General features: G+C 45.5%; 1 protein-coding gene across 7 annotated transcripts in view; it reads left to right on the forward strand.

Annotated features, from left to right (window-relative positions):
* LOC147025402 (voltage-dependent calcium channel gamma-2 subunit-like) overlaps positions 1-25,433 on the forward strand; it is a 54,161-nt gene that overhangs the window by 9,211 nt on the left and 19,517 nt on the right. For 3 of the 7 annotated variants that reach the window (XM_085886371.1, XM_085886369.1, XM_085886374.1), the window contains exons 2-3: positions 13,129-13,206; positions 13,842-13,982. In XM_085886371.1, the coding sequence (XP_085742497.1) occupies positions 13,129-13,206; positions 13,842-13,982 (219 nt within the window). Of the gene's footprint in view, positions 1-10,837; positions 11,603-13,128; positions 13,207-13,841; positions 13,983-25,433 lie in introns of those variants that run through there. The other 4 variants (XM_085886372.1, XM_085886370.1, XM_085886375.1 and 1 more) reach the window with 3 other exon arrangements.

Below are 25,433 nucleotides of genomic sequence, written 5' to 3' on the forward strand. Positions count from 1 at the left end.
GCCATAACTTTGGAGAATGGTCACCATGTAGCGTTTGTTCCTCAAAGTGTTGTCTCATCAATTCAGCAATGAGACCTAAGATTGGTGAGCACATAGGGGTTCCTTGATGTTAATGGTATATTTTGATTTGATGTTCAGTACTCTCTGCAGAGCCTTTTAAATGCTGAGCGTCAAGCAAGGAAGCGACACATACCATTTTTTTTTTTAAGTTTTTGGTATGACTCGGCCAGGGTTTGAACTACTGACCACCCACAATCAGAGCAGATGCTTCAACCATTGCACCACCGAGTCTGCTTGAATGGTCTGTAGTGCCATCGAATGTGAAGTACGTTGATTTGAGGCAGAGTTGGATATGAGAGATTAGTCGCCAGGAGCTGATTTTGGCTATTGTTGTTACTTGCTAGTGATGTGGTGTTCTTAGGTCTGCATAGCCAGTCTGACTGGTGCGGATGTGCTCAACGAGATTACGTCGAATGAAACCATTACTCCGTCATTCTCAAGGTGAACATTTCTGATTCTGTCAATAAAGTCTTTGTTGTTTCTTGAGTTGTGTGTCGAATGGGTTGTTGCGTGCTTGAGTTGGTGGAAAAGATATTTTGCGAGATTGTAGGTTGGTGCTCCCTGGAGGGGCCAGATGGGAAATAGGCGTACACCTTCTCTGTGAATCTTTAGTAACCAGTAGAACCACAGTGTGATCGTCAGTAGGTTTCATGGCATCCCATTCCTGTTTTGTTATTAGGTTTACATTACATAATTTCTGCAAGGCGGTAGTCATTTGTTTCTCGATGGTCTTCGTCGGTTCACTGGGTCGGTGCTGTCGTCATGTCATTAAGTTTTGGCTTTGTTGTTGTAATCCACACAGTTCATCACAGTGGTGGCACGGCCCTTGTCGGCAAGGACTATCGTCATGGATTTGTGTGGGCACAGGCTTCGAATTGCCTTTGATTTGTCGGCTGTTGTGTGATCTGCGCTTTGGATTCGCGGGTTGTTGTAGGATGTTTTGTACGAAGTCGTTCCTCGTCTCCTTGGTGGGTGGGGAGATCATTTTAATAATCTTTTGTATCCAATGTCGAGGCTCGTGGAGGATCTCAAACACATAACAGACCAGGACGTAACGGAACAAAAGGAGCAGTAAAAAGAGGGGAGGGTGGACACCAACAGCAGGGATGAGTGACAAAATAGAGAGGGACTGGGAGAAATAACTAAGGGATGTTGGGAAGAAATAAATTATCATTATCATTCGAGATGTTTTGTTTGTTTGACTTGTATGCACTAATGTACCACTGAATCAAATCACCTGAAAACTGCAGCTTGTGCTCAGGAATGCAGCGTGAATGGGGTAGAAAAGGTAGTGAGAGAAACTATTTAAGTGGGAGTGGATGAAGGGGGTCCAGGGAAGTGGATGATTGGGTTGATTGGAAATTTGTGTTGGTGTATATGGAAGGCAGTGGGATAAGAAGAAGAATAATAACAAAATCGCCCTTATTCCCCATGCAGAGCAGTTGCCAGGTGCCAAGTTTCAATTTTTTCCATGATGCGGTTTAGGAGATATTGAGGTACAAATTTTTCCCGTTTTTCCACATGGCTGCCACCCCCACGTGACCTCTGACATCATACTTATCATTTAAAAATTCTGAAGAACGAGTCACATCTATGGTGAAACTTTCGTGTCAATCGGGTAAGCGGTTGCAGAGAAGACAGAGAAAATTTGCATGGATGGACAGACAACCCGAAAACATAATGTCACCGGAGGCATAAAAATGGATCTTTTCTAACATGTAGTTGTTGTTGATAAGCTCCGGTAAGTTCTGCTCAAACAGGTCTGCGACACAGAGTTAGCCGGTCAATCTCCCAGGAGCAACCCAAAGATCCCTCACATCTAAGGTGTTGTGTGTGCTCTTGCCTTCGTGGAGCCAGTAGGCACAGCAACAAACGGATCATGATCCATAGAGGTTGGACAAAAATGTTATCAAAGCTTTTTCACCTGAAATGTCTTCATTGGTGGTATGTCTCATCAGAGAAATCCGCCCATGGGAAACCTCGTTTTGACCTCAAATCCAAGATGTCCAACATTGTGCAGGTGCAAAACTTAAAATGGACCTAATTTTGGAAAGAAACAACATAGAAGCACTTTTAAGGTGTCATTTTTAACTAATTTGAGGACTCCCGTTCATTTAGTGAAATTTTCGGAACCATTAGAGGTCACGATTATGTGTTAAGGTCAAGGTCATTGTAAAATTTAATCAAAATTTGATCTCAAAGCTCACCAAATGACGCGTATTAACCCGGGAAATTGCTCAGTGTGGCATCATCACCTATAGATCACACTAGTTAACTCATTCGGCCCGAGACCCATCAAAATACGGGTTTCTGGCCAAAGTGTTGGGGATGAGACCCGTATATATACGGGTTATTATGACATGTGACGAAATGTAACATTAAGACATCATGGACGTCATATAGCCCAAGCACTCTAGTTATGCTGAGATATGTGCAATGTATGTCCGGCATGTACGCAGCACCTATGGATGTGCACTGGTTGTGTTTGATGGGTATCACGGCTCCATTACTAAGGACGAAACTCATCGCTGTAGGACAGGGAGCGACATTGGTGCTTCAATCTCAGTTTCTGCAGAAATGCGTCTAACCTTGAGTAAGAAAGCTTTCCTTGCCAACACATCAAACAAGCAGGCCCTCATCAACCTCCTTGCAGAGGATATGGTCCAAGCAGACATCACCGTTGAGCATGCAGAAGGGGATGCTGACGACAAGATCTGTATGCTGGCATGTTTGTCTGCGAAGAACAGTCAAACAGCCGTTGTCGCAGAAGATTCTGATGTATTTCAGTTGATGATACATCATGCTGATGCCACAGATAACAGTGACAACCTGTACATGGTGACTGCAAAACAGACTGTGTGCATCACAACGTTGAAGAAGAAACTGGATCCTGCCCTCTCGGAAAGTCTACTCTTCCTGCACGCTTTCAGTGGGTGTGATACCACATCAAGGCCATATGGAATTGGCAAAGTGACTGTTTTTACGAAGTATGCAGCACTGAGCAAGTCAGCCACCGTTTTTATGTCTCCATCTTCATCGAACAGGCAGGAGAAGATGCCATGCTGGAGATATATGGGTGCACTACATCACAAAGCCTCAACGCAGCAAGGGTGATGAAGTTCCTATTGAAGGTAGCTCGTTCTACACAATATGTATCTCCAGAAAAGCTTCCGCCAACGAGTGACGCAGCCACCTTTCATGGTCATCGGACTTATCACCAAGTGCAGGGATGGCGTGGCAATGATATCGCCTCTGCAGTTTGGGGTTGGAAAGCCACTCCCGGTGGTCTTGTGCCGATCAGGATGACTCAGCCAGCAGCACCAGCGCGACTCCTCAAGATAATTCGGTGCAATTGTGGTGGCCAGTGTGACAAAAAAAAAACATGCACCTGCCACAAGAATGGACTACAGTGCACACCAGCTTGTGGCCAATGCAGGGGAATAACATGCATGAATGTGCCACATGTGGACAATCAGGATGATGATGACCAGGATGTAGATATCAATAATAATACAATGGATTGACATTGCAATTTGACTTTCAAAAATTATCACTCATACAATATCATTTAAGTGATCAGGCATAGTAAACTTTGTTATTAGACACCTTAACACGGGTTTCAAAATAATGACACTGCAAGGTCACAAAATCTGTTTGGATTCTTACTTATTTGGTTAAATTTGGCTATGATTATGATCTTGATGCCAATCTCATAAATAAGTGAATGGACATCTTGAAAGAGTCCATTGAAAATGATACATCCAATGTACTTTATTATGAGTCGATTTGCATCATTTTGATCAAATTCAGGGTCAAATTAGGATCAAATTTGACCTTGACCTTGAATTTATCACGTGATCTCGATATCCAATCATCTCAAAACTATTACTAAATGAATGAGCACCTTAATGGTATATGTGGCAATAACAACCAATATATTTTATCAATAACTATCATTTTGGCATAACTCTTGATAAAATTTCGGTCAAATTTAACGTTGCTTCGGTCAAGTTTAACGTTGACTTGACCTTGACAAATGACCTTGATATCTCACGATCTTATAAGTATCACTAAACGAATAGGGGTCCTCAAATTAGTTAAAAATGACACCTTAAAAGTGTTTCTTTGTTGTTTCTTTCTAAAATTAGGTCCATTTTAAGTTTTGCACCTCTACAACGTCGGCCATCTTGGATTTGAGGTCAAAACGAGATTTCCCATGGGAGGATTCGGGTGGGGTTTTTTTTCTGATAAGACATATCGCCAATGAAGTCATTTCAGGTGAGAAAGTTTTGATAACATTTTTGTCCAACCTAAATCGTTCATTGCTTTGACTACATGGCTGCACAGTCTTACATAATGTGTTTGTGTGTGGGGTGGCCTGGCAGAGATTGTAGGTGTCGTCGCATCTATGTTTGCACTGTAAAAGCTATGGGTGGTGTCCACAGCAGACATGAAAGGTGAACACAATCATACCTGGGGAGTAATTTCTCTGTGTCATCGATACGTGTGGGTTTAGTGCCAAATATACTGTTTGGGCCTAGGTTGTTGATTGTTTTTATAGGGATGTGGGTATGGATGTGCTTTTTTTGTAGTTATCGTGAATCAGTGGGAGATTTCGAAGGATGTTGGTGTGGTGTAGTTTTAATGTGTCTATGGGTCCGTGGGTGATGAGACATGTCGTGGCACAGGTGATCAGGGTTGGCACTTACAGCTGCAAGGAACTGTGCACCTCTCATGTCCAAATGGTCTTTGATTTTTAACATTTATACCTGTGTGTGTCGGTGCTTGATGGGTGTTGTTGTGCAACCTGTGATGATGGAAAGGACTTTGTTTTGTATGGTCTGTGGGGTGTTTACATGCGTCTTTGTTGGACTGGTGGCCAGGATGAGTTGGCGTAGTCATTGACTCATCTAATGTCGGCCTACTGTTTGTATGTGAGAGATGATGTTTCTTTATGGTATCTGAAGTCGGTGCCTGTGAGTGCCCCATGTGTGTTCAGTCTGGGTGTGCATGTTTTGTTTTTTAATGTTTGTGATGTGATCTGAGAATGATATTGATGTGTTAAAAGTGACTGTGTGTGTGTGTGTGTGTGTGTGTGTGTGTGTGTGTGTGTGTGTGTGTGTGTGTGTGTGTGTGTGTGTGTGTGTGTGTGTGTGTGTGTGTGTGTGTGTGTGTGTGTGAGTGAAAGGGATGATGTTCAGTGTGATGCGTGGTGCAGCGCTACGTTCCTTGGTGTAATTTGTTAAAAGAGCGATCGATAATTTTGCGGGAACAACCTTCAGTCTGGTGATGGTGAGCCAGGTTTGTTGGCTGCTGAGGAAGGGTTGAAGTTCCAGGTTTGGAGTTCCGGTTCCGGGTTTGGAGTTCCGGTTCCGGGTTTTGAGCGTCAAGAGGTCTCCTCCGGGGCTCTCTGCTGCCGTTCTCAAAGTTAAGTTTCCGGTCGTTATTTGTCCCGTTTTAACTGTTTAATTTTCTCACCTGCATGTTACTGTGTGTTCCGAGTTTGGCTTTGTTTCAAAAATCGTGCTATTTTGTGAGTTTTTGTCGACGTTCTTACCGGGTGTTTGAGGCCTAGGCTTTGGCCTAGGCTTGAGGCCTACCGGTTCCCCTCGGTGTTCAATCGTTTTTTTTTTGTTTGTTTGTTTTTTCTCCCCATTACCTTCAATTTCTATCCTCCCCACTTTCCGAACGTCCCCCATTCTCCCAACTAATCTCTCTATTTCTTATCTTAAAAAATAAAAAATAAAAAATTAAAACAACAACAACAACAACAATACACCAGCCTTCTCCCGATTCTGCTTCTTCTTCTTCCTCTTATTCTTCCTCCTCTTCTTCATCCTCGATTATCTCTACAACACTTCCATGACCTAATCTGTTGAAAACTCTCTCAAACATTAATAATAATAACAAAAACGATCTTATAATGCTTCATCTTCCTCTCTCACACATGTGGTACTCTTTACTGTTTCATAATGCACTACTCTTCTGCTATTTTAACAGACTGCTCTCATCTCGACCTCTCCTTCATTCCTTGCCTAAAAAATCCAACTGTTCCAGCGTTTCTTCTCTCCATTCTCTGAATTCGCCTTTATTGCATCCATCAAGAATTGTGTTAAATCGCATCTCTGACCTAAAACTTAAAAAACCCAAGTTTGCAATGAATGTTCGCTTTCCATCAACCATTCTTTTTTTCCAACTTCATTGCCAACTCACCCCTCACTCTCACTCTAAAAGCAACCATCCCACTCTTCTCCCTCCAAGCCTCCCTCTCACCTCTCTCAAAAATTCCCCCCTCACCTTTCTCCCACCTTTCATCCCCCTCACTCATGCTTCCTTCTCAAAGTTGCCCCCCCTCTCATCCATGAAGCTGCCTCCTTCCACTGCCCTCCCACGTCCATCTCTTCACTCCACCTCAAATCCTCAACCACCTTCTTCCCCCTCTCTGGTCCCCCCTCTCCCCCAGCACCACAGAGCTTTTTCTCCTCCTCATTCGGCCCCCTCCCCTAGCTATTCTGCAATCCCCCACACTCTTTCACAACCCTCCTGACCTCCCCCCGTCCCCTGTCCTACCCCCCTCCCCCCCCACCACCTGCACCCACGGCCTCCTCCCCTACCTCTTCATTAAAAGTGTGGACCTCAAATATCCGGGGCCTTCGCTCAAACCTTTTAGATCTTTCCATACAGGTTGCCACTGACAAACCAGACATAATCTGCCTAACAGAAACTTTCCTCTCACAAGACATGTCTGACTCCCAAGTATCTCTGCCCGGTTACTCCTTCCTCCGGTATGACAGACCTGAGCCTCGTCCTGGTGGAGGTGTTGCTCTCTTCATCAAAGACTCTATTCCTCACTCTCCATGCACTGCCCTCACTCCCCCACACTTCCAGGAATACCTCTGGCTACGGCTTCCCTCCACTCCCACCTCATGTTTATATGTGTACTGTACCGTCCACCTAACAGTGATGACTCCATCTACACCTCACTATCCGAAAACATGGACCATCTTCTATCTTCTCATCCAAACTCTCTCTTCCTCTTATGTGGTGACTTCAATTGTCATCATGCCAATTGGCGAGGTGTGGGTACCTCTCTCACCTGTCATGGCACCTCAGCAAAAGCTTTCTGCGACTCATTGGGACTGACTCAATCTGTCAACTGCCAAACCCGGATCTCAACCAATGGTACTCTATCTCTTCTGGATCTGATTTTGACAAATTTCCCTGACAATATCTGCTGCTCTTTTCTCCGCTCCAATCGGTTCTTCTAACCACGTACTTGTCAAAGTGGACATCTCTCTGGCTGTTATCAGAGAACCACCTCACCGCCGTCGAGTCCGGCATTTCACTCAAGCCGTCTGGCAGGGTCTCCAAGCAGCCATCAAACTTATAGACTGGTCTCCTATCACTACTTTCTCAAACATCAACTCATCCTGGGAATTCTTTCAAAGAAACTTGCTCTCCCTCATGCACAGATTTATCCCCTCTCGTCTTCAGTTGTCTTACCCTTCCTCCCGCCCTTGGTTTACTGAAGCTTGTGGTGAGGCAGTTGTCCTGAAACAACTTGCCTTTGCCTCATGGAAAGCAAACCCAACTGAGGGTAATCTCAGTTCCTTCCACAAAGCTCGGAACATGTGTGTATCTGCCCTCAGGAGAGCCAGAAAACAACATCTTTCTAATCTCAAGTCTGAACTCTCAAACCTCTCTCCCTCCTCAAAATCCTGGTGCTAACACCAGGATTTTATCAAATCTGTTTCTGGTGTATGTTCCCCCTCCATCCCTCCCTTACCTCAAATGGCCGCACTGCTGATACCGCACGTGAAAAAGCTGAATGCCTAAACTCGGTGTTTGCAGCTAAATCTTGTGTCCTTAACCCATCACTTTCTTCACCCACCTTACCCAGTCGCACCCAACTGTCCCTGAACCACGTATCCAGGTGTTGCTCTCTTTTTGTTGTTGTGTCCTTTTCTCCTGACAAGGTGGAGAGCTTGCTTTCAAACCTCGACTCAGATTCTGCAACCGCTCCAGACGGCATCAGCCCACGTGTCCTCAAAGCCTGCTCTTCTGCTCTTGCTCACACTGTCTCTGTTCTTTTCACCCTCATTTTCTCAAGGTCATCTGCCATCTGCTTGGAAATCAGCAAACATCACTGCCCTGCACAAAAAAGGTGCAAAAACAGATTCCTACAACTACAGATCAATCAGCCTTCTCCCAATCATCAGCAAGGTTATGGAATCCATCATCGCTTCAGACATTAAATCCTTCCTCTTCTCCAATGGCGTGATTTCCAATCATCAATTTGGTTTCAGACAAGGTCACTCTACCCTGGATATGCTGCTTCTGCTCTCCCAACAATGGATGGAGGTCCTCAATGCCAGACAGGAAATCCGAGCCGTATCCCTGGACATATCGGGTGCTTTTGACACGGTCTGGCACCCTGCCCTGCTCACCAAGCTCTCTTCCTATGGTATACAAGGCCATCTCCACTCATGGCTCGCAGACTTCCTCTCCTGTCGCAGTCAATGTGTGGCCCTAAATGGAGTTCTTTCATCCCCTCTTCCTGTCCAGGCTGGAGTTCCTCAAGGTCACGTTCTGGGCCCTGTTCATTTTCTGGTTTTCATCAATCATCTCTCCGACTCTCTGGAAAATCCTCCATATCTCTTTGCTGATGAATCCATCCTCTGCCGTACCATCTGTCATCCCTCAGACTGGCAAGCAGCAGCTTCTTCGCTCACTGCAGATCTGGATAAAATCACAAACTGATCCAACACGTGGAACGTGTCTTTCAATCCAGACAAATCTCACACTCTCACTATGTCGCTTCGAAAGGACCGTTTAGAAATCCCCCCCATCCACTTTCTCAACAATACTCTGGAAGAAGTCTTTTTTTTCAAGCTTCTGGGTCTCACTATCTGCCATAACCTTTCCTGGGAAAGTCACATTTCCAACCTCGCCTCCAAAGCCAGTCGCCGACTGGGAATCCTCCGTCGTGCAAAGTCCTTCCTCGGCCCTCTTGAGCTCCTAACCACTTACAAAGCTTTTGTCCGTAGCCTGATGGAGTACTGCTCTCCCCTCTGGGCTGGTGCTCCTGCCTCCCACCTTTCTCGGCTTCACGCTGTCGAAACCAGGACATTTAGGATCATCGGCATCTCCCGCAGTGAGGCTGAGTCTTTGGGCCTCTCACTCAATCATTGCAGGTTGGTCGGTGGTCTTTCTGTCTTTTACCGTCTCCTCTCCAGCTTGCCCCCCCCCCCCCGCTGCTCTCTCTGCAATTTGTCCCCACCACATTTCCACAGGGCGCTCAAGGTCCGCCAACAACCCCCTTCTGGTAATACTACCAAAATCACGAATCACTGTTCACCTTCACTCTTTCATTCTTCTTTTTTCCCGCCTTTGGAATAAACTCCCTCACTCTATTCTTTCCCATTCTTCCCTCCAGGCTTTCAAAACAGCTGTTCACCACCACCTCTTATCTTCCCCCATCCAAATCCTCGATCTTTTCAACCCCCGATAATCCACCCAAGCCCAGTTCCTTCAATTCCCCTGCTTTCCTTCCTGAAAGTCCCTGTAATGTCCATCTTCTCTTCCTCATGTTCCCCGTCCCATCCCTCTCCCTTCCACAGATCCCCTAATATCTCTGTTCCCCACTGTTTTGTCCCTCCCACTCCCACCCCGCTTGTCTCATGCCCCCTTGCTGTGCGTTGTGTGTTAGCTCTCATTCGAGCTTCGACAAGGTATGCAAAAAAAAATAAAAAGTTGGGGTTATGGCGAGTTGGGGTCATGGTTATGTCATCTGCATACAAGTCTATTTGTATGTTCTCGGGTGGTTGTGGAATGCCGTGAATGAAAATAATAAAGAGTGCGGGGGAGATGACTCAGCCTTGAGGGACTCCGTTAGGAGAGTATCATATGCGTGACGACTAGCCGTTTAAAATTACGTATGACTGTCCGCACGGAAGGTTGGTCGGCCAGCATTTTGTGTTGTTGTGCATGTTTGTGTTGAGTATTTCGTTTGTGAGTAGGAGTTTTTGGAGAGTGTAAAATGCTTTACTGATATCTACAATGTGGTGAGAATAGTCTGTTTTGGCAGTTTTCTACTGCTGAAGCCATCCATCAAAAGTGTTTGGTGTGAGGGTTATGAGAGTGGTGGTGGAGTGGTTTGGTCTGGTCTGAATTCATGCTTGGTGTTCGAGTGGGATGTGAGGGTTTGTGAGTGTCAGTATTAGGTGTTCTGTAAATTTGGAGGGTGTGCAAAGTCATGCGATAGGTGTGTAGGAGGCTGCTTTAGTGGGTTCTTTGTTTGGCTTGAGGAGGGTATTGATTTTGCCCGGTTTCCAAATTTGGGGGAATTCTTGAGTGTTGGTAGGAGAAGTTGCTTGTATTTATAAGAGCTGATATGCCATCATGCGGTCCAAGCTGTTTTTAATGTAAGTTGGAGATGTTGTCAGGGCCGGTATCATGTGAATTTCTGTTGATTGCGTGGGAGTGAAAGGCGTGATGGTGTTATCGAGTTGGTGGCCGAGTTTGTGTCTTGGAATACTCATTTCCTCATTTCTGGGTCCTATGTGACTTATTGTTGTGTAACAGTCTATGAGGATGTTAGCTTGTTGTTTCTCTGATGGTATGTTGTCTATGGTCGTTATGACTGCACGTGAGGGTGTTTTGCCACTCTTGGAGTTTGTGATGCTGTTTATGATTTTATACAAGTATTTGGTATTGGTTGAGTGGTCTGGTGTATGTATAAACTATTAAGGGTTGTCGGTTTTTTGGGTATTTTCAAAAATTTGTTGTTAATTTCTGTGTTTCGTGTTTGAATCCTTTTCTACGTTGTCTGGTGCTTGGGGTGTTGGTGTGTTGTGTTTTAGGTTGTGTCGTTTAACGAGGTGTGTGATTTATGGCATGCAGTTGGGATTGTATTGCTTGATGTTGCCCTTTGGAATGTATTTGGAAGCTACGGTTGTGATGATCATATTGGGCTGTTCAATGTAGATGTCAATGTTGGTGGTGTTGTTGGTGTTGAGTTATTGGAATTCTTGTTCAGTGTCATGCTTGAAATTGTCACATTTTTTTTCTAAACCGGGACTTCCGAAATGACACGGTCTGCCCCAGAATGCTTTGTGCGCATGCATAGAAACAAATCCCTGGCAACAGCGGCCATCAGAGAGCATGCCAACGCATTTCGTGTGTGCGAGATTAGGATTGCTTCCTCAAATGGCTCACAAAGTTTCTAAAATAAGTCACAAACATCGGGAAAGTAACTGAGACAAAGGAGTGTACCTCTGCTCAACGAAAGAGTTGGAGAACTTTCTCAGCTCACTAATAGGGCTGAGATCTTTCAGCTGCCCGAACTGCAGACTCCTCATCGTATAGATTGGTGCAAGGCCCGAAGTACTGTCGACCCAAACCCTCGACCATCGCTGCCAGTGAATGGACGTTTTGAACCTTGTGGGAGTGCCTCCTGTCAACTTGGCAGGCTTGGTGATTTATTTACTGGACGTCTGCAGTTGGAAAGACGATGCCGCCCGCCATTACCAACAGGGGAACGGTAACCAACTTTTTGACGAACATCTTCACCATGTGAAAATTTACAAAGCTTGTGCCAGCTATATTTATGTGGGAGCTGGATGTACTCTGCATGCAGTACATACCTGATTGAGACACCATATCTAGTTTGGGTGCTTCTTAACATCAATGGCAGGGGGGAATGGGGGGGGGCGGAGCTGTGAGGGCTGAGGTTCTGTAGTTGTGGTGAGTATCTGGTTGGTACAGTGGGTGATGTGACTGGTGATATGTAAATGTTTATGATGTCCGTGTATTCTTTATTACCCGTTTAATTTTGAAAGCTTGAAGTTTGAGCGTGTTGTGTGGTGGTAGAAGTGCTTTTGTATCTAGCATGATATCTGTGTCTCTTATTTACTTGTGTATTTATGCGGTGAAGCCTCCACCTCTGACATCCAGTTGGGAATGGTCAGTGTTTTGTGTTTAAGTTGCATGACCTTGCTGATGAGGCTGTCTGTGTTGTAATGGAGGATATTAAGGGTACGTGTACGTTTTTGGGGTTGAGGTGGATGTTTGTGTGCAGGTGGCGGTGTATAGGGTGGAAGAGATTTGGGTTGTGGGAATCTGTATGAGACTTGTGGAGGTGCGTCGTCATTTGGGTCTGAGTTTGGATTCAGCTGAAAGTTGCAGCCGTAGGTCGACAAAGTAGATGCGACACCTCCTGCCTATCTATTCTGAATCAGACAACGCCTGTCCACTCACATCCAACCCTGAAAACAATTTACCCAGACCACTTGCACTTATGCATGTTGACAATGTCCCAAGTACTATCCGAACACAAACGGTGTCCAAGGCCTGAAACTAATTCCTGCCCCTTCCCCACAAACATAACAATACATCATACATTTCAGAAGCTGCATGTATTACTTACCTCTGCATTTTCCAGTCTGGGTGCAATTCATATTTGGAATGGGATCCGACTTCAAAAGTGTCGCTCTGCATCCACATGATGTTGGATTTAAACATCTGCTTTCCTTTCGCAGTGGCCTTTAAACATCCAGTATGAAAGGATACGTCCCACAATGGCTTTAGGAAAGTGTTTGTCATTGCACACCGGTATATTGATAACTTAATAAAATTCCTGCCCTGGATTTCTGCTGGGAAAGCAATGGCAAACCACTCAGCAAGTCGAACCTTGTTGAAATCAGATTATCTTCCTCTTCGGTTATCTTTCCAGTAGCATATTGTTCTGCTTGATGCAGTATATAAACAATCATGAGGTACAATGGTTGCTGAATGTATTCAAAGACGGTGGAACTTTGACCATGCAACACCCTGCCTTGCAAAGTACCAATCTGACAGTTTATATGTGCTCAGGAATCGAACCCAGACTAGACGGATCAAAGGAAAGTGCATTACCTCCCAGCCGTCCTGTAAGCCCATAAGTGTGAGTGGTGATCCACCATGCTCGCAGCATGTTCTCGATGGCCAAACGGCTGGCTCTATTTTTGCGTTTGGATGAACATTTCCACGGTTATCGACGAATGTAACTTTGGGATTTTTATCCCACAGGCTCTCTGAAGGGTCGCTGCAAGAACATCGACCACTTTCCGGAGAACGCAGACTTTGATCATACGGAATACATGCTGCGTACGTTTCAAACCCCCTGTGCTTAAGAAGAAAATCATTGCAGTGTGTCTTTACTTGTAGATAGAGCAGCATACACAAGCATGCGGGGGTGTTTGCGGGTAGCTTACCTTGATTCTGTACATCTGGATGTAAATTTGACGAAATGTATATTGAACATGTGTGAAAAGTTCCAACATTGGAAACAATGATACAAACAAGCAATGCACATGTAGGAGTGTTATTGAGTAATTGCAGCGAGATTGTTCTTGTGAATACTGGTCGAGCAGATTTTCACAGCAAATGCAAAAGAAAATTAAATATATTGTCCAGTGTATTGACATTTTGTCTGTGAGACCTTGTGTTATACTTATTATAAATTAATGACAGCATGCCATGGACTAGGAATCAATGGTGTAACCAAGAAGCAAGTGCAGATTTTAAGGCTTGTTCTCTCTCCCCATGTACCCGTGCCCCACATCTACTCATCCATTTCACGCATTCGATGAACCAATTTCTATGGCAAATACCCCACATCCTACCCTGCTCCCACCATCCCCCACCACATGCACACATTGCATTCCAAATCTCCTTGCAACCTCCACCTGGTGCAACTCCCCAACTTCACTACACACCCTCTCCATGAACCTTTGGCATAGGAGTGGTGCGTGCTTCAAGCGTGTTCCCTCTCCTAAGTGTCACCCTGCTGCTGTTTGGTGGCCTCTGCATTGCGGCCAGTCGCTTCTACAAGTCCAAGAACAACGTGGTTCTCAGCGCAGGAATCTTCTTCGTATCAGCCGGTACGTACAAGTGCACAACATTACAAGTCCTTCAAGGTTTCTTTAAATTGTGTTAAAAACATTTTTTTTTTTAGAACTCTTTGTCTTCATTTTATGACTTGGTCGTCCTGCTGTGACCCTTTCTGTAATGGCTTCAGCAGTAATAAGACCGAGTCATCGTTCCTTGACCATTTCAGGTTCACACTACTTCCTAAGCTTCATGTTCAGTTTGTGTCGTGTAACCTTTACCTATTATTAATTAGTTAACACAGATTATAAACTAGAATGGCACTCGGTTGAGCGTCTACTTCTGCAAGGCTCAACAGTTTACGTTTTGTGGAACCACTGATAGACCGCATCTGGATTCAGACCTGAAGCAAAATCTAATCACCTTGTTCTTGTCACCTAACCAACTCATCCACCAAGTTTCGTACAAATCGGTCCATAACGATTTGAGATATCGTGTTCACAAACAAAGACAAGCAGACAGACAACCAGGGGTGAAAACAACCTCTGTCCACCTTTGTTGGTGGAGGTAACAATTATTTATATTTTTGATCTGATTAAAGAGCCAAAAAGGAAGCATGTCAGTAAGATCCTCATTTTAACATGAGGCTCAATCAAACATCAGTCCGAGAGGAGTCGTGTGTTAGATCAAATTTGCGGCGGGAGCACTTGCATCCATTTTTCAACACTTGCAGACACAAAGAGACTACTTCATGGAGTTCGCAATAGCTCCCTTAATGCTGACAAAGTGGTTAACAAAATGTGTCATGGTTTAATCGGGCATCTCAGAACAATGTAATCATGCATCCATATGGTTGGTGAACCTGTAAAGCAACGTTTTTTTAGATCCAGATTATTCTTGGTCGACATCACTGACCTTTTTCCGCTTCTCTGGAAAATTCTCCGAAAGTTTTGATGACTATTTCTTGCTGTGCGGAATGGTAGAGCACACTTCCGAAAGACAAACTGGAGCGAGGTCGATCGCACGCCATCGCAAATCCCAACACCTCCCACCAAAAGCAAAGTTGAAAGATGGGGGAACGTCACACCAGGAATAGCCAAAATTTTCCATTTTGACCTGTGACCCCAAGTCCCCATCCCTTGGGGCATGAACCCGGGGGTTAAATCCCAAAAAATCATTACATTTCATCCACAAAGTTTCATTTTAAAAATGGATTAAAATGTGCCTGTATTTGCATTTTTGGTTTTTGACCTTTGACCTTGTCCACAGGAAACAGGTCAAAAATGACACATGCCATGTGGTGATCATAACTACCAGGTTTGGTGAATTTTTTCAGACCTGATAGCATGACAGGCAGACAGATGGACAGACAGACAGACAGAGCTCCCCCCCCCATGTTTTTTTGACTGCATGGGGAGAATGACTGCATCGGCCATCTCTGTAGATATGGGAAAAATGGCGTTGGTCAACAACCTGGAATGTGTGTTTCAAGTCAGGAAAGTCCTACAAAGATCAGCTTTGAATCCCTGAGTTTACAATGTAATCTTCCCCCCTGTGTGTAGTTCAAGATGCGAAGAAAATTGAGAAGGTACACTATACAGTGTCCAAATTGATTTCAGCCTTGTCTGAGTTTCCGTACGAGGACCACCTGAGAGTTCTCAAGGTGACATCGCTGTGCTTTCAAAGGCTGCAGACAGATATGCTTGAAGTCAACACGATTTTGACTGGTATAGACAGGATTCATCTGAATTGTCTCTCAGATGAGTGATAGTCATACAAAAGGTCATGTGGAGAAAATTCTCAAGCCGTGGGCAAGACAATGCGACACAAAATGTCTTCTCCGACGGTCGTAAATTTTTGCAACCATCTTCCAGAAAAAGTTGTAACAGCATGCAGTGTAAACACATTTAAGACAGCATTTGGAAAGGATATACTGCACACAAGCAATCGGTACACTAGATGGACTTCAGCTGCTCTCCGCACAATGACTATCTGAAGATATTGCAACAAGGTTGGTGTAATCAATTATGTCAGGTCAGGCCAGATTAGATCTGTGAATTGCTACAGGTGCCATGTAAACCTGTACTATACACAAACCTGTTTCATGGTCGGGTTGTCGGCGCCTAAACATTCTCCCCCACCAGGTTTCCTGGTGAGGAGGGTGTACTGACGTGGACACCCAGCAGGATTAAAAAGAAACCTGTCAAAGGGCGGAGGAGCTCCTTGTGAGCCAACGGCCATCCATATTTAGTACCCAACTGTGTTTACGGACGTTCTCCTGCAGTTGGGTTACATTTCTTTTTCGGAGGTTGATGGCAGGATTTGCACTCCGGCCACTGTAAAACCCTTCATTCCGCAAAACCCAGAAACGCAACGAAAAATGAAAACCCACTCCAGTGGCAGTACCTCCTGTGCTGCTGCCCTTCGCAGGGCAGCTCACCGGATGAGGGGACTGGGGAAAGCCTTCGGGACCCCCATTCTTTGTTAGGAGGAAAAGCACGGGGTAAAATTCCTGTGTCAGATTGCGGTGGTGTGTGGTGGAGTGGTGCTGACGTGTTGTCCAGCAGACGGCGGTCTACTTGGGTTAACCTGAGGCGGTCCCTTTGAGTGGGTGCCTGGAATATCCTATCCCGAAGAGTGGATGATCACCTCTCTCTGTTATCATCTGAGCTCGAGCATTTGAACATCAGTATTGCAGCACTCTCTGAGGTTCGGAGACTGGATAGTGGCGAGATCATGGTGGGTGTTTACACATATGATTGGTCTGGTCACTCTGATGGTTGCCATGCCCAAGGAGTTTCTGTAGCTGTGTCCAATAAGCTGATGCCATGATAATTGAGGGAACACCGATCAACGAGCGTATGAGACGAAAGATTCATCACTCCTTGGGTGTCGTTTCCCTGGTCTCTGTTGATGCTCCAACTGAGGCATGTGATCTCCCAGTGAAGGACGCATTCTAAGCCACGCTCGAGTCGATAGTTGATAAGTGCCACAGGTGAAATACTCTTCTCGTCTGAGGGGATTTTAATGTATTGACTAGCACTAACAGGGATAGTTATGAGACATGTGTTGGTCCCCATGATTCTGGAACTGTGAACCAGAATTGCAGTGAGTTCCTTGACTTTCTAAGAAGTCATGGACTTAGGGTGGCTGGTTCATGGTTTCAGCACCTACAGGCTCATCGCTGGACTTGGGATTCCAACGCTAGTGATGTGGCGAAGGAGAGTGACCATGTGCTCGTTGATGATCGCCAGAGAATGATAACAGAACTGCAGAGTCTACTGGAGTACTCAGTTCCTCACCACCGACCACAGGATTGTTGTAGCAACTCTGAAGCTGCAGCTTAAATCCGGGAGAATGGTACCATCCCAGCCTAGGCTGTATGTTGGCAAGCTCAAGGATGAGAGGGTAGCTGAGGAGTTTGCGAACAGGCTAAGTGGGGATTTGGGGGTCTGGATGCTTTTAGGAATCCTGAAGTTGTGGTGTGCCTTCAAGACAACCATCGTTGACGTTGCCAGTGGATGTCGTGGAACTCACCATCGGGCAAAGAAGAATTTTGTCTCTCGAGACACTGGATACCATTGACCAGAGTCGCAGAAATAGGCTTAATTGCAAAGCTGAGCTGTTCACGGAGTTGAGGCGTAAAACTGTACATGCGCTGAGGGTGGACAAGGAGACCGATGTGCGAGGAATCTGTGTGGGGGTGGAGCATCATCTGTGGTCAAATGATTCTCGTCCTGCTTGCAGGGGAATTTGTGAATTGCGTTCCTCCAAACCCGTCCCTCGGTGTACTGCAATTAGAGTGATCGGCGGTGGGCTCTTGACAGAGGAGTCTGAAGTGAAGGCCCGCTGGGCCGGTTACTTTGAGTGGCTCGACCAGGCTGATCCACCAGCTGTTGTGCTGGATGTCAGGGGTGTTACGATCCCTATTGTTGACCCTTCATTCAACAGTTATCCACCTTTGTTTGTAGAAACACAGTGAACCGGTTAAAATGGGGTAAAGCTCCAGGGATCTGTGGCATCCATGTTGAACTTCTCAAGGCTGGTGGAAATGCTGCACTCGTGTCGTGCTCTGCCTGGAACACAGGCATCATCCCAACTGACTGGAAGAGGGGCCTTGTTGTCCCTCCCTGGAAAGGGAAGGGTGATTGCCAGGACTGCAAAAACTACCGAGGGGTGATGCTGCTCTCAGTGCCAGGAAAGGTCTTTGCTCTGATAATTCCTGATAGGGTTTGCCATCATCTGCTTGAGTACCAGAGCCCAGAGCAGTCAGGCTTTACACCAAGGAGGTCAACGATTGACCGTATCCTTGCTCTTCGGGTCCTCACCAACGCAGACGAGAGTTTCGGCAGGGGCTGCTTGCAGCCTATGTTGATCTCTGTAAAGCGTTTGATTCAGTGAATCTGGATGCCTTCTGGAGGATTGTTGGGCTTCGTGGGATTCCACCAAAACTGATCGATCTAATGTCTGAACTCCACTCTGGCACTGAGAGTACTGTGAGATGTGGTGGTACCATCTCCGACTTATTTCCAGTTGTTACTGGAGTTTGTCAGGGGTGTGTACTGGCCTCCCACACTTTTCAGCACTTCTATGGACGAGATTATTTTGGGGGCCCTCGAGGTGCTGAATGAGGAGTCAGAGCCACTGTGCCTACAGGTTTCATGGGTAAAAACTAAGATCCAGGCTTTTAATGACATCTTGGATGTTGCTATCTTGTCTGTACCTGTTTGTGGTGAAGATGTTTCGGTCGAATCTGAGACGTGGTTTGACAGCAAGCTCTCCATCTTGTCAGGAGAAAAGGTCACAGGGTCCAGGAACAGCTGGGTGTGACTGGGTAAGGTGGGTAGTGAAAGCGATGGATTTGGGACATAAGATTTAGAAGCAAACGCAGAGTTTCGGTATTCAGCATTTTCACGAGCAGTGTCAGCTGTGCAGCCATTTGAAGGTAAGGGGAGGGGATGGAGGGGGAACATACACCAGAAACAGACTTATCCTGATGCCACCAATATTTGGAGGAGGGAGACAAATTTGAGAGTTCAAACTTGCGATTGGAAAGATGATGTATCTGGCTCTCCAGAGGGTAGACACACTTGCTCTGAGCTTTGTTCTTGGAACTGAGATTGCCTTCAGTTGGATTTGCCTTCCATGAGGCGAAGGCAAGTTGTTTCAGGACAACTGCCTCGCCACAAGCTTCAGTGAACCATGGGTGGTCGGACAACTGAACACGAGATGGGATAAATCTGTGCATGTGAGAGAGAGACAGAGAGACAGAGACAGAGAGACAGAGAACAAATTTCTCTGAAAAAATTCCCAAGATGAGTTGATGTCGGTCAGAGTAGAAATTGGAGACCATACTAGAACGTTGATGGCTGCTTGAAGACCCTGCCAGTTGGCCTGGGTGAAATGCCAGACTCGTCCGCACTGAGCTGGCTCTCTAATAATTGACAGGGAGATGTCTGGAAGTTGACAGATTGTGTCAGTCCCAAAATTGACATTTGGTTGAGTGATTTTGCACAGTAACAGTGCAGTCTACTACAAAAGTTGAGCTATTGAGTGTGTTGCTGGTCCTTTACTCTCAGTGAGACTGATTTTTGATACTTCGTCCCTCCAATATCATCTTCAGCAATTTAAGTTTTTGATTTAGCACACAGCTCTCAAGGCAGCTGCTCAGAAAGGACCCATGGAATTTTTGTTTGTTGTCATGTATACTCTGAAGAATTATCGCTGATGCTCGTGCCAGGATAACTGCATCATTGTCCCTGTCCAGATCACATGCTCTGTCCAATGTGATTCCAATGTCATATTGATACATACTGGAGACACAGAAATGCAAAACTTCTCGGCCCGAAGTGCGAGCTCACGTTTCTGTAAAGTGGGCTGATAACCTATTCTTCAATCGGGTCGGCAGTCAAGAACAACTTCTAATTGATCCATCCTGCTCCAGTCGAGCTTTACTAAATCACTCAACTTAAGGACTGGCACAGTGTCCTCTTCCAAGTGAGTTGATTCAATGAACATCACTGATTCAGCAAAAACAATCCCAGAAATAGTTTTCATTTCGATTGTTCTCTTCGTTTTCATATATACAAATGAAGGGATATTGTAACTGCTCCATCTCTCTGTCTGTGCCTGCCCGTCATGCTATCTCCTCATAAACAGTTGTGAAGAAATTCACCAAATTTGATAGTTATAATCACCACATGACCAGATGGTGCGAAAACTGTAATTTTTGGCCTCACGCCCTGGGGCGGGGTCAAAGGTTCAAATTCCATAAGTAATTACATGCATATTTTAACCATTTTAAAATGACACTTTAAATTTGCAATCAACATTGGGGGACATATTAAATATGTAACGATTTTTTGGATTTGACTTCTGGTTCATGCACCAGAACTTGGGGTCACAGGGGTCAAAACTGGGGGAAAATTTTTAACTCAAAAATATGACATTGGGTCATTCCTGGTGGAACTTTTGCCATCTTTCAACTTTGCTTTCGGTGGGAAACATGGGGATTTTTGATGGCACACCATCGACTTCGCTCTACAATTTTTTTTTGTGTTTTTTACTGCCTTTGTTGCTCGATTGCACAAATCTAGAAGATGCTTTGCGTGATGTTTTCTCTCTATGGCAACCATATCTCCTTCAGGAAGCTTTGCCAGAAGCTTGCTATCTTGAATCAAAGCTGCACTGGCACACACACTCCTCTGTTTCGCTGAAATGTGGGTGCTTCATGAAGTTCATCTGAACCAGCTGGTCCTTCATAGAAAAAGTATATTGCTGTTTTTTGCTTCTGATGGGAATGACAATTTTGATCTTGTACAGGTGGATACCTTTGGCATATCATTGCCACCACAAGGTTGATCTCTGCAACTGCTCATAGCTCGAGGCAGTATTTTGTTGAAACGGAGGCTACAAGTCATATGCCAAAAAGGCATTGTGTGCAGTTGTAGCAGATTCAACACCACAGCCCTCATCAAGATTGTCTGGTCAAAAAGGGAGATTTCCACGATCAATTTGGCCAGATTTTCCACCGAATACTTGTGTCCGCTTCTGAAGTCTTTCCTTTTTCATTTAGGTGGACAATTCAGTCGCTTGTTTTAAACACTGACAAATAATGCAGAGGTTACAGTCAATCTGATCGTGGTGCCCAGAATATCCATGCATCCCTGGGTCTGAAACTTTTATCCTCTTTGACATATTACTTGATCTGGTACTTGTGCTCTTTTATATAATGGACCTTCACTTGATGCTTCTGCATTATACCATTTTCAAGGCAACTCTTTCTGCTCACGAGCCAAAAAAGAACTACTTCTGTCGTCACAGTGGAACAGGCAAAGGCAAAATGCTCATTGTTTCTTTTTTGATTAATTTAAACTGTACAACACAGTAAAGGTATACCACATTAAACACTCCCGTTAAATCTATGCATTCAAAATTATTTCCATGAATTCGACAAATGTCAAATTATTTTCTCTTATTATGGTATCCAGGGAAATCTCCATTCATGGCTCGCAGACTTCCTCTCCTGTCGCAGTCAACGTGTGGGTCGTCATGGAATTCTCTCGCCCCCTCTTCCTGTCCAGACTGGAGTTCATCAAGGCAGTGTTCTGGGCCCTGTGCTTTTTCTGGTTTTCATTAATGATCTCTCTGACTCTCTGGAAAATCCTCTTTATCTCTTTGCTGATGACTCCACCCTCTGCCGTACCGTTTGTTATCCCTCAGATCGGCAAGCGTCAGCCTCTTCACTCTCTGCAGATCTGGATAAAATGACAAGCTCGTCCAACACTTGGAACATGTCTTTTAATCCTGACATCTCACACTCTCACAATGTGTCATAGATCTGAAAGGACAGTCTGAACCCCCCCCCCACACACACACACACACACACACACACACACACACACACACACACACACACACACACACACACACACACACACACACACACACACACACACACACACACACACACACACACACACACACACACACACACACCCTACTTTCTCAACAATCCTCTTGAAGAAGTCCTTTCATTCAAGCTTCTGTCTCACTATCTGCCATGATCTTTGCTGGGAAAGCCACATTTCCAAAGCTGACCTCCAAAGCCAGTCTCCGACTGGGCATCCTCCATCATGCAATGTCCTTCCTTGGCCCACCTGAGCTCCTGACCACACACAAAGCTTTCATCCACAGCCTGATGGAATACTACTCTCCCCTCTGCGCTGGTGCTCCCGCACCTTTCTCGGGTTGATGCTGTGGAAACCAAAGCATTTAGGATCATTGGTATCTCTCACGATGAAGCTGAGTCTTTGCATCTCTCACCCTCTCACCACAGGCAGGTCAGTGATCTTTCTGTCTTCTACCATCCCCTCTCTGGCCTCGCCCCCTGCTCTCTCTGTGACCTGTCGCCCCAATATTTCCAAAGGGCGCTCAAGGTCCCCCAGCAACCTCTTTCTGGTACAACTGCCAAAATCAAGAATCACTGCTCACCTTCATTTTTTTTATTCTTCTTTTTTTCCCCACCTGTGGAACAAACTCCCACACTCTCTTCAAACCCACTCTTCCCTCCAGTTTGTTAAAACAGCTGTTCACCATCATTTCTTATTTTCCCTCATCGAAAACCACGATATTTTCTACCCCTGTTAATCCACCTCCTTCAAATTCCCTGTTTTCCTTCCTGAAAGTCTCTGTAGTGTCCATCTTGTTTACCCCGCGTACCCTGCCCCATCCCTCTCCCTTTGACAGATCTTCTATTGTCTCTGTTCCCCACTGTTTTGTGCTTCCTTCTCCCACCCCTCTTGCCTCCTGTTCCCCTTGTTATACTTTCTGTGTGTTCGCTCTTATTCAAGCCTGACAATATATATATATATATATATATATATATATATATATATATATATATATATATATATATATATATATATATATATATATATATACATATATATATATATATATATATACATATATACATATATATATATATATATGCATATACATATATATATATATATATATATATATACATATACATATATATATATATATATATATATATATATATATATATATATATATACATATATATATATATATATATATATATATATATATATATATATATATATATATATATATACATATATATATACATATATATATATATACATATATATACATATATACATATATATATATATATATATACACATATTCGCGCCCGCCGGCGTGCGAACGGCCACGTAACTCGAATCGCGGCACGTCGCCCACCGGACGGACAATTCTGTCGTGACCCTCTCGGACCAACGCCAGGAGCAAGTCACGGGTGGGCCTTTTGGCCTCACCACGATCGTGCCAACTGGCCCCCCGCGTGGGATAGGGTTGTTCGCCAAACTCGACCTACCTAAGTACCCACGCGGAGGGTAGACCGGGCGATCGCACCTCGCCGCAGGTCGACTCCGGACACGGGCCACTTAAGCGACCCGTTCCATACTATCGGGATAACCGAGCGGTGTTATCGTCGGCCTCGACGGTTCCGATTAATTATCGGGCGTATTAAGCCCACTACCAACCCTTTACGTGAAGCAAGATGGAGATTCAATTAAAGAAAAGACGAAGCGAAACGGGAAAACAGTTCAACAGGATGCACATTTATTCCGCGGCACACGGAGATCACACATATACAATTACAACAATTATGCACATACAGCAAATGCTACAAAAGAAACACAACAATGCAGAACTACAACCGACTACGCGAGCACACGGCAACATTTACACAGTTTTACTTTACAGATGGCGCCAACAACACATTTACTCAAAAGCAAAAGAAAAGGGCCACCCTCAAAGACAAGGGGGCAGACGGGGCCTGAAATTTGTTCATTTGTTTTGGGCCAATATTTGCGCGGGACCTGAAAGAGCGGTCAGGTCCGCGAGACCGGGTGGATCCCACCCGTGTCTTTGTGATGAGCCGCCACTGTGGTGGCGCGGCGGCGCCCCGACTCCGCGCTCCTTCGCGGGTTTCGTTGGCACTGCTTGGAGTGGGGTGGGAACGGGGCCCCCCTTTTCGCACTATCTCAGCGCGGGGGGAAAAAAGGGGGGAATTGTTGACGCTCTGGGGAAAGAGGATAGCTGGCTTGCTTGGGTCCCACGACGAGTGACTCCACTGCGAGATCGTCGCCGACCGCCGTCTTCCTTACCTCGGACCCGAGCTATTCGATCTCTTCCCCAATTCTCCTCAGCCGACTGCAGCAAACCACCTGTACGCCCTCGCCTCCCGACTCACTCCCCGCTCCTCCAAGGCCGACTCTGCACTCAAACCGACTCGACCGCGCTCCAGGCTCCAGGCTTCCTCCCTCTGCAGCTCCCCGACAGACTCCGAACCCCGACAGACTGCGAGCTCCACTCGGCTCTCCGACCTCTCCAGACTGACTCTTCCGAACTGACTGCCAAATTCGCCCCGCACCCGGTGCTTTGTAGGCCGGCAGGAGAACCCATATGCAAATTTCTGGATCAGAACGAGCTCGGGGGTGGAGCCACGCTCGTCCATTGGACGGAGGAAAAGGGGCGTGAGTCTCCCCTGATCCGAGAATTTGCATATCCCGATTCTACCCCGACGTGCCTGGAGGTGGGGCCAAACCGCCCCGTGCTTGCATATTGGACGGATCAGAAGTGGGCGTGTATCATTCCTGATCCAAATTCTCCTCGGAAAGGCCGCACTTTGCACTCGCGGTTCGGCGCGCGTCCCGTACGAGGCCAGGACAGCCTGTCGCTCGGCGTTCACAAGTGGTGCGGGAATGGCCGCAGAAGGAGAGGTGAAGGTGGTGGAGGGTTTATTGTGGTGGTTTATGGCCATGGCGACATTTGGAATGGCGGTGATGCGATGTTTGAGGGAGCGAGTTGTGAAGGTAAAGGTCGTGGCTGTTGGCGTTGTTGTTGTTGTTGTGAAGCGGCGTTGCGGTTGGTGGTTGTTGTGTGATGGCGGTTGAGACGTGGTTGGTTCAAAATAAAGATGGAACAGAAAAACGACTATCTCAAAGGGTCGCAGCCCGAATGAATCACATTTACTCCCTCTAAACAACGGGTTTGGGGCGAACTACACATGTACTTGCAGAGATATCTCACCTCCGGGACTTGAATGGTGGTTTGCGAATTTCCTCAACCGCAACAATATGATACCATTTTTGGAGAAATTCATTTGGTATATATTGTCGCAAGACCCCCAAAATAAAATCAGTCACAAATACGACAACACATATTTGTCAATCATCTTCAATACAAACCTTCACAACATGTGCATGGAGATCACTTCATCAGTGATACTGAAGGAAAATTATTCCAGAATGTCAACCCTTTGCCTCTCTTTGTTGTCTTTCGACTCACTTTCGGACATTAACTTGGCCAGAGATATGCACACCTGCCTCTGAGTTGTCGAGCCTGGGTTTGTATCCCAACCCAGCTATAAATTGTCACCCTAGTCTTTTACAGGCATGGTAATTCAT

The sequence above is a fragment of the Eptatretus burgeri genome, chromosome 6 (genome assembly GCF_056783735.1).
Source record: "Eptatretus burgeri isolate ZD-2024b chromosome 6, Ebu_testis_v1, whole genome shotgun sequence".
NCBI lineage: Eukaryota > Metazoa > Chordata > Myxini > Myxiniformes > Myxinidae > Eptatretus > Eptatretus burgeri.